General features: G+C 43.3%; 2 protein-coding genes across 20 annotated transcripts; one reads left to right on the forward strand and one right to left on the reverse strand.

Moving 5' to 3' along the window:
* Positions 1-1,772: 1,772 nt before the first annotated feature.
* LOC127319716 (uncharacterized) lies at positions 1,773-8,252 on the reverse strand. Of its 19 annotated transcripts, none has more exons than XR_011744989.1 (11): positions 7,694-8,252; positions 7,525-7,579; positions 6,657-7,077; positions 6,468-6,575; positions 5,783-6,393; positions 3,453-5,381; positions 3,199-3,364; positions 3,034-3,092; positions 2,829-2,900; positions 2,250-2,305; positions 1,773-2,158 (listed from the first exon to the last, which is right to left on the reverse strand). XR_011744989.1 is itself a non-coding variant. In XM_071819980.1 (11 exons), exons 7-11 carry the CDS (start codon positions 3,252-3,254, stop codon positions 2,091-2,093), a joined length of 315 nt encoding a protein of 104 aa, XP_071676081.1. In that variant the 5' UTR covers positions 3,255-3,364; positions 3,483-5,381; positions 5,783-6,393; positions 6,468-6,575; positions 6,657-7,077; positions 7,525-7,579; positions 7,694-8,252; the 3' UTR covers positions 1,773-2,090. The 19 variants fall into 19 exon arrangements, 4 of the variants coding, with proteins under 4 accessions (XP_071676081.1, XP_071676079.1, XP_071676078.1 ...); XR_011744988.1 differs by having other exon boundaries at positions 2,250-2,319; XR_011744987.1 differs by having other exon boundaries at positions 2,250-2,322.
* Positions 8,253-8,468: 216 nt separating this feature from the next.
* Positions 8,469-9,593, forward strand: LOC127319719 (putative F-box protein At1g47765). Its single transcript, XM_051349690.1, has one exon. It carries the CDS (start codon positions 8,469-8,471, stop codon positions 9,591-9,593), a length of 1,125 nt encoding a protein of 374 aa, XP_051205650.1.
* The last annotated feature ends 259 nt before the right edge of the window (positions 9,594-9,852 follow it).

A 9,852-nucleotide genomic window follows, 5' to 3' on the forward strand; every position in this document is an offset into this window, starting at 1 on the left:
ATTTGATTTTGTGACTGAACCATTTTTTACTACAATGTAGCAAAAGCGGGTTTTTTTTTGTGCCGGTGGTGTTTTTTTTTTTTTTGCTACATTCAGTAAAAGCAGATCTGGCCGTCCAAGATGGCCGATCCGACGGATGGCGACCCGGGGGCTAGGAAATCAGATCCCCCGGGGGATGCCCAACATGATCCATAAAAAAATATCAGATGTTCGTTTAAATTCAGACATATCTATACACTAAAGAGTTTCTAGATAAATTTAAATTTAGATGAACTTGTGACATCTATTTATCTATTTTATAGATAAAGGTAGAACTAAAATATGACTGTTGGGGTCAAAAATATTGTTTCAGTACGGTCTCACGTTCGGTCCGCTGAGGTTGACCGGGACATTGACTGCCTGACGGCCAACCATGCAACCTAGCCCCTCTTTTTTTTTTTTTTTTTTTGAAAGCACCTAGCCCCTCTTTCCCTTGTTCCTTTGCCTTTTTAGTATATACTAGATTTAGATGTGCGCCTTGGTGCACGACCCCGTGAAACGTGTTCCGATATTTATTTTGTATAACATCAGTAAGGACGCTGAGATGCCACGAGTCTGTTCATCCTGTGTATTGTTCCTCGATTGATGCAGCAGTAGAAGTTGTCTGCTAAGTGTAAAATATGATGGATAATATAACGGAGGACATATAAGGGAGGACAGTAACAAAATTAGTGGTGGTAGCAGACATATTTTGTACATTAAGTTTCAGAGTTGATAATGTCGGTAGCATCATTGTATATTTCATCTGGGCAGAGCAAAACGGCGATGTTACACGAACAAAGGACACAAACTCTGATCTATATTTTTATTACTACTGATGAACATGGCTGATGGGCTTTACTGTTCGGACTTCTGAGCCTTCATTTTCCCACATAGTTATCCTCGTCGTTGGAGGAGAGGATGAGGATCTCCTTTTTATTGGTACTGGGAGGGCGGGCGAGGACTACTCCGTTGGTGGCCTTGTTCATGGTGGTTGAGGCAAGTATTGCCGGCTTGTTGAAGCGGAGTGGGTCCAACTGGTCGTCTGAGAGGAGGTCGGAGGGGACCTTCGACTCCAGCTCGTCATCGGGTAGGAGGCCAAAGGGGAGCTCAGCGTGTCTAGCTACAGCTGCGTGTCAGAGAGGGCGCGAGGTGAACCTGCGGCTCCGACTCATCGTCAGAGTGGGCCAGAGGGGTCCAGCATGGGAAGGAGAGATCAGAGTGCGAGATGTGGAGCATGAGGTGTTTACGTTAGGAGGTGAGAGGCGGAAATTGCAGTGGGGTGATGGACAGAACAGCTCCACCTCCACCAAACGCAGACTAAGCTGGTAGTAATTGGTATGTCCCTGCTGTGAAGTAGTTTATGCTGGAATTTAGAATTAAATGTGAACATCAGAGCAATTCTCTTCCTCGTTATTACTATAGTAAATAAGTTTCATTTTAGCTGGCCGGTAGATAAAAAGAGCTAATGAATTGCAGGTAGAACAAATTTTACAAACACGTTGATATGTGAATTTTCTAGACCAGTAAGTAATATAAAGGCATGAAGTAGAGAGGATAGTCTTGGATAGATTGATCGACTACAACTGTCTGTCGACGCACCGTATAGAGAAGAGAAACAAAGTAGATTTTCTCTAACACATTGACTGGCAAAATACAGAACACCATCCTATAGTTAGTGGTAGTCTATCCCAAATCAAATTATGCATAGAGGCTTACACACCACTATCAGACAGTAACGGCATCAGCACATATATCAAGCAATAAACTTAGTAGGTGGTATTTCCATTAAGTGAAACTGACATGTTTAGATCAAATCATTACACTTGCAAGAACTCCATAGAATTTGTACACACAAAACACACAACCGCTCAAATCCTCAGCAGCTATCATTCAGAGTATTAGTCAACAAAAGTACATCAGAAGCAGCAAATATAGAATGAGTGCTAGCAGGGAACTCAGAATCATGGACAACATAGGAAGACAGTTCCGCCAAATGATGATCTAACGAATAAGCCGACATCAGAGGATTCTAAGACCACAAAGCCTGCAGACCCTCCAGGGAATCAACATCATCCATAAAACGCAAGCATCAGACAAACCATACACATCGAAACCATGGAAGGATTGCCATGTAAACCTGGAGAAAAGGAACACAGAAGAAAACAAAAAGAGTAAGAAACAAAGCAAAAGGGGCAACTATTGAATCAACAACCTAACTCAGAAGATACCTTGCATATACCCACTCTCCAAACAATTTAGGGTGCGCCTTGCTTGGCGCATGATCCTGTCGAATTCATGCTGCTTTTGTATAAAGAAGATAAAAATTCATAGAAGTTGATTATGATTAGTGATAAAGATCCTAAATGTATAGGTAACTGCATTTTGGAGTTAGATTATCTGACACAATCTTGTGAACACGTCTGATGGAGGGCGTATAGGTTTAATGTTGTAGCATAGATTCCAACATAGATGGATTATAAGATGTATTGTTCACCTAATACTAATACTGTCCTAACTCCTAAGTCTATTACATAACATAGCTGATGGAATTTATAGGTACAATCTACATAAATTTAGTCAGAGTTTAACAACACGATCCTACAGGCAACAAAGTTGCATAAAAAAGTCAGATGATCGAATCGGGTTCACCATGGCTGATAGACAAACATGTGAGACCATGACTTTCGATCAGCTGTGCAAGTGAGAATATCAAAAGAAAATCTTGCCTCCACAGAATATAAATAAATTTCTAGACTGCTCAAAGATAAAAACATACATCAAAACATATAATTGCATAAAAAGATTACTTTATATCGGATTCATCTACCAACTGAGCCGAGCCGTTGATTTTTCTCACTGCCTGCCCCCATGGTGAAACCCTATAAGACGTGAAGTTCAAACAAAACAGACGGTAAAGATAACAATTTCAATATCTATTTTTGAGCCATTACCGCGAAAATTGACCAAACCTAACAGCGAGTAAGAAAACAAAGGGCTGAGTGTCTTACTTACAAAATATCACCTCACGAACAAAGAATCGAAGAATCTGCCATGAAAAAATACTGGGGTTCCTGCTCCCAATAGACAACTAAAATTTAGACACGGGTACACCAAGGAAGTGATCCATATTTGAAATTGCTTCAACAAACAATGCATATAAGAGAATAGTAGATGCACCTGAGTCCAGCGAGGTCACCGTTGAAGGTGAAGAGTGACGCAATAATATTCATCATCTTTCTCACGATATCTTCTATCTCACCCAACCTTGTTACCTCTTATCTGTTGAAGCTGTGGTAGATGATGCTAGTGGTTCCTTTGGATCATCAATTACAGTTGAACCAAGCTGGCATGACAATTAACCAAACTTTAAGAAATAAGCAGATTTATTACAAATAAGCATGAGAAAATGTACATAGTATGCAAGCAATTACCTCCCCAGATCCCCATTTTTTAAAAATTACCTCTCCAGATCAAACCAGGAGGAGACGAATCCTGGAACTGAGCTCTATGCATGGATGAATCATAGACATCTTTGATGTTTCTGTTCGATGGATAATGTATCTGGTCACATGAACACAAGGGAGGGGACCAAACAGTATTTTTGCCAAATCAAGAACTCCTAATGGGGTAAAACCAATGAAATCATAATGTTTGCACGCCTGCATTCTTAGGTGTGCAATGCACACAGAATCAGATTAGAAACCAGAGCAGTAAAAAACAGGGGCATAAGAACGGTAACAAGAAACAATGCATTTGGATCTGATTATAATTTAGAGACTGGGCGCAGTGGTACACGATATTAGTTAACAGACACTTGTAAATAATGTAAGGTAGATTTGGTCCTAGAAGGACTAACAGAAGTACCATGATGTACGGCATAACATAATTAGTGGGAAAGCATAGAAGAATCTGAAAGGAAGAGCTAAATTTCTTTCATCGAGTAAATGACTATGCACTTATAGCTTGAGTTGCCAAAGCGATGAAGAAATTTGTGAGAGAACTATTCCCAAATAAAAGAGGTTATCTGTAAGTTAGTTTACAGTTCTATTTGAATCATGTTTTGGTCCTGCTAGCAACAAATATGCTCCAGAATCAGGTTTGGTGATAGATTATTAATTCTAGCCCAATCTGCAAGAATACAATAAATAATTGAATGGAAATTAATAAAATATGGGAGTATCCACAATTTCTTTAATTTCCAAACAATACACTTTATGGATTCAAGGCATAGATCACTGCTAAACACCCACATGATATTTTAAAATCCCAACCACCAAACTTGAAAATTCAAGATTCAGTATCACTCAGTAAGCAGACATATTTATCAGAACCTACAAAATGGAACCACGTCAAAGAAGAGGAGCGTAGATCAGTTAAAAAACAATTAGAAAGATAATAAGAATGGAGTCATAAAATAGAAGATCTGCCTATTTGCCAAATTGAGTTCTCTGTACATGCATCCAAATACGCGTGTCAAATGATTTCAAATCGGTGGTACTGATTTTCAGTAAGTGAAGACCATAAATTTAAAAATGTCAGTTTCAAGGTAACAGATGGGCTGAAATACAATAGTAGCAACCTGTAAAGCACAAACGATATAGATACAATGTGACGCCATGGTTCCATCACCATTTCTAGAAGCGGCAGAACAATTGTACAATGGTTGTTAGTCTAGGAATACGAACGACAAAAGGGATATTGTGGAGCCGCTTTATATTGAGCAATGACATGTCAGGTATCTCATGCTTGGTATTTCTTGCAACATTGGGAGCTCCTTCTCTTCTAGTTGATTTAGTAAGAATAATCAAAATATGACTAATTCATCAAACCTAATGGCTCGTATAAAACCAGAGGTTCAAAGTGGCTGCATTGTTTATATAGAAAAAGGAGAAACTAAATGAACCCCCCCCCCCCCCCCCCACAATATTGTATAAAGGGTAAACTATAATACCAGGCCCAACACCAGCCTAAAAAATTCATATGAAGTAATCTCAATGGATATTTCAAATTTTCATTAGTGCGCTTATTTGGTTTGGTGAGCAAACTTGCCATGATTGATATGAGAACCAACACCAGCCTACAAATTCAAATGAGCAAACCAAGTGCGGTAGCTGTTGCGATCCATCATGGCAATCCAGAGTGTGCTAGCTGCAGGCTATGTTGCTGCAGTTCATACAAAGCATAAGAGTCCACGCATACGGCTGCCGCGGAGGCCAAGCGGCATCCTCTGCCACGGTTTCTCATTCACCACTGCTGGCTAATATAATCCATCGCACTGCCAGAATACCAAATATGGATCACGCTAATAGAATGTCATTGACTGGACATGCACAATAGTTCTTTGGGATTGTCCTCTTAACCTGCGGATCAAGTGCAAACTAATGTAGGAACAGACTGCAAGGCACAAAAAAGACAATATGCACCGTGAAATGTCACTGGAATCAATCTACTGCGTTCCAATACATGTTTGGAAAAGGCACATGACAATGCATACATGCAGCAAAAAAATATCTACAAAGCTAGCGACATACCAGGAATGCTAAAAGGAACACGATTAGAGAATTTAGAAGATTTTAAGATAGAAACATGGGGCACTGCCATACTCAAAGCATAACTTATCAGATAGGTTGCCCATATCTAGGTACAGATAAAACCATAGCTCTATGAGAATATTGAAAAAATGCAAACACAAAACTTGCATTGCTACTGGTTGGGGACCGTATAAAGATATATAATCAGATATCTAGGTCAAATACCTCACCTCTCTGAAACCTTCTTGGCAAGCTTGGGTAACAACAGATCAGACCCAGCCTCCTTGGAGACATAAAAGTACCATAGACTATTTTCCAGGCAAACCTGGAAGAAGATAAGAGAATGAATACAACAAAAAGATTCTAAATTTATAAATCTGCGAACCTAGGCCAGATATATAACATATATTTATGTAGCTAAAATTAAACAACAAACTGATTACTGTGGTAATGAAATATGGTGATGCACGATTGCAACTAAGAAATATATAAAACACAGATGCTTTAGATGTCCGCACATATTTAGAAAAGCATAAAAGCTACTATGAAAGGGTTACTGAAAAGTATCACCAGAACAAGTACTGGTCCACAAATATATTAGGTGTTCTCTGAATCCCCTAGCTTGAGGTATTACCTCTACGGATGGTAATTCAAAAGGGGGTTAATTCTTTTCCGAAATTTGGTAGCAAACCTGCAATGTATTAAAAAATCAACATTTGTAACAAACCTGCGACGCACCTGACCAGAATTAGTAGCAAACCTGCTATTCTTCATGAAGCAAGTTTAGTAGCCATGAACTTTCTGCTTTTTTTTTTAACCGTTAACAAAGTTCGTAGCAAATCTGGAATGCACCCAAATAATGATTAAAGTTGCAGCAGACCATCAATGTACAAAAGAGGATGAAAATTAGCAAACCTGTTATCCTTCCTGATGCAACTTCCAACATGGAGGAACTTGTGTTTATACGATAACATTAAGCTTTCTATTCTGGTGGGCATGAGAAGACCGATGACACACAATAGCCTGCAGTAGGTATTATTCCAGGTCGTGCATAAACATTTGCAAAGTACTCACATAAAAAGGAATTATTTCGTCAGCAAATACATTTAGAGTTCACTTCATGCAGTGCTGCAACTTCCACCCTTGCTCCACCTTCGCCTGCTCCGACAGTGGCCGAACGCTGGCCATGACCACTCACCCCTCCTGCTCGTGCCCCTGTCATCTCCGACCAAACCAGCAACGCTAGCCTGCTTCTACTGGCAGCAGAATCGTCACCTTTGCTGCTTCAACCGTCAGCATGATGAAAGATTCAGGAGAGGATGTGTAGAGCATTCTCGGCACCAGGATGGGCAACCACCCCACCGGCGAAATCATCTGCCAATGAGCCCTATCCATCAGGCTCGTCGTGCCTGTTGCAGCGGATGTTCTCTGGGTTGAACCCCTAGGAGGAACTGCACACCTCACTCCTCATACTGCTACCCAAGTGGACACAGCCAATCACATCCGATGAGTCATCACTAACGCTCTGGAATTTGATCATAGGGCTATAAATTAGAACCACACATTTTCTACCAAATTTGGATAGTTGGCATATCATTATATAGCCAATTGAAGAGTTAAACAAAAGGTATTATTTTTTGACGATTTCATGAGACGAGGAAAATCAACTCTGCCCCAAACGTTCTAGGTCTATTTTCTTTGTCAAATAATATACATGAAAAAAAATCAGATTGTAAGTCTAACATGGTTAACTAAGATGGTCGTTATGTAACAACAATCACTCGAAAATGCTCAAATCTAACTTCATAGAGAGGTTTTGAGTGGTTACCACAATAAATATCACCAACTATTTAACTATATATTTCACTGACTCAGTTGTCCAAAAAAAAAACATGCACATATATTTACAATGAGCTGGACAAGGATTAATAAAGATGAACAAAATGCATACAAACAGGAATGAAGAAGCTACCTTCACGTTGACCAAATTGAATCTCCCAAGTTCCTACTGTAGATCGATCTTCTATCTGAAGTAAAGTAAGCTTCCAAATCAATCAACAGCAGCAGGAGGAAAATCTCACGAAAAATCTACACACGTAGAGATATAGATTGGTGAGTGAGGACAAAGAAGAAGCAAATACCAGCTGTAGTAGTTCTACATATGTTTGGCAACGCTGGAAATTTTGGAGGAAGGAAAAGATATGGGAACCTGCGGATCTGGCTCCGACTTTCCCAGTAGCAATTTGTTGGATCCGGTGGAGAAGACAACATGAGGACCCCTGGTCGGGTTGGATCCACCACCACCATGTCCTGGACGAAGATCTGGTGGAGAAGACGACATCGAGGCAGAGGCCTAGGAGACGAAGAGGCTGCTGGTTCCTCCCCAGACACCGCCACCCCCTCGCAGCTCGCCGGCCGCCCCTGTCCTCGCCACTAGCCACCACACCATGGCCCCACGACCTTCTTCCCCAGTCCATCTCGCGGACATGCCAACCCGCGCTTCCAATCGAGCCGCTGCAGGCGAACCTAAGCGCCGCCGGCAAAACGGAAGGCTCTCGCACGATGGGGAGGAGAGGCTCGCCGTGGGGATAAGAGGCTCGCAGGGTGGCGGCTGGGATGGCGGCGCGAGGGGAGAAGAGGAGAAGGCCGGAGGCGGATAGGGTTTGGCTCGTGGTACCTTTTCCTTTTCCCCTCTCCTTCTGATTCTTTTCTTTTTCTTCTTTAGCTTAGCCAATCTTGCAGCGACAGGTGGCCCAATCGCTGAAGAAGAAGCGAGGCGCTCGCCCAGCCCTTGTACGCCGAGTGGCATATCGTGGATAGCCTGGGAGTGCCCCATGGGGGTGCAGCAATCATACCTTTAGATATCCGGATAGATAAGACCTACCTAGTAGAAACCAATTCTGGAATCAATCTATGATGGAGACCCCCGTCGCCGCTGATATTGCCGACGATGAGCCGGTCCAGCCCGCGGATGTTCTGTACGAGATTCTGCTGCGCGTCCCGGCCAAGCCGCTCTGCCGCTTCCGCGCGGTCTGCCCCTCGTGGCGGTCCCTCCTCTGCGACCCGACCTTCATCGCCGCCCACGCGGCCCGCCACCCAGGCCCGCTCATTGTCGTGGCCATGGAAGACACCTACAAGGACGTCAAGATCATGGACATATCCGGGAACGTCGTCAAGCGGTTAAAAAGCGCGCAGCAGTGCCCAACGGACATTATGTGGACGCACCGCGACCTGGTGTGCCTCCTAGGCGATGATGGGCACCACCGCGTGCTCGACCCGGCCACCGGCGTCACCTCTTTCTTGCCCCCTCGACCTATTCGGGCAGCGACGCAGACGACAATGTACGTAGTCGGCTGGTCCGCCGCCGCGGGAAAGTACAAGGCCCTGACCGTCGGCGTGACGGGTGGCAAGCAGGTCTGCCTTGTCGTCACCCTCGGAGGCGACCATGGGTGGGGGTGGAGGGAGAGAGGAAGCCCTCCAGCCATGGTCGAATTGAGCAGAGGCGGGAAAGTGGCCGTCGTTAGGGGGGTCGCCTACTTTTTGACGATGTTCCCCAAAGCCATGGTAGATGGATTTCACGATTGGATCGTCGCGTTCGACCTCGAGGCGGAGGCATGGTGGCCAGCTTCCATCCGGAGCCCAATGGTACCGCAAGACGAGCCGAGCCACGAATTCTACGTCAACTTGGTCGAGGTGAATGGTCATCTGGTGGCGTCTATCAATAAGCCTGGCCGCAGTACCCGCGTAGTAGAGTTGTGGTTTTTCATGGACCCCCACAAACCTCTTTGGACCAAGCGATATACCATCACCCTGCCAACCGCTATATATGTCTACGAGTCCTTCGGAAAGCCATTGCATGTGCTGGAAGACGGCAAGATCGTCATTTGGATCTGGAAATATCACCCCAAATACTGCGGGGTACCGCGGGTGTACGATCCACTTACGGAAACATTCACGGATGGGGCAGCAACAAGAGTTGGCCATGCTGTAGGAGGCGTGTACACAGGTTCCCTGTTGCGTACCGTAGGCGCCCTAGTGTAGAGGACAATGCATCGAGCACTTAGTTAGTCGGCGTCACTTTTGATTCATGCATTTGCCTGCACACCGTGCTGAAAATTATAACCTATACTAAAGTTTTAGATTTCAGCAATCATAGATAACTGTTTAAGATTTGTTTTCTTTCAATTGTGAGTTGTCATGGCATCTCGGAACTATAGATAGGGATGATCTATAGTTCGGGATGATCGGGACTATAAATTAGACAACCGTTTAGGATCTCTTCTTCTATTGTAGATCGCAT

The sequence above is a fragment of the Lolium perenne genome, chromosome 5, assembly GCF_019359855.2.
Source record: "Lolium perenne isolate Kyuss_39 chromosome 5, Kyuss_2.0, whole genome shotgun sequence".
NCBI classification, from domain to species: domain Eukaryota; kingdom Viridiplantae; phylum Streptophyta; class Magnoliopsida; order Poales; family Poaceae; genus Lolium; species Lolium perenne.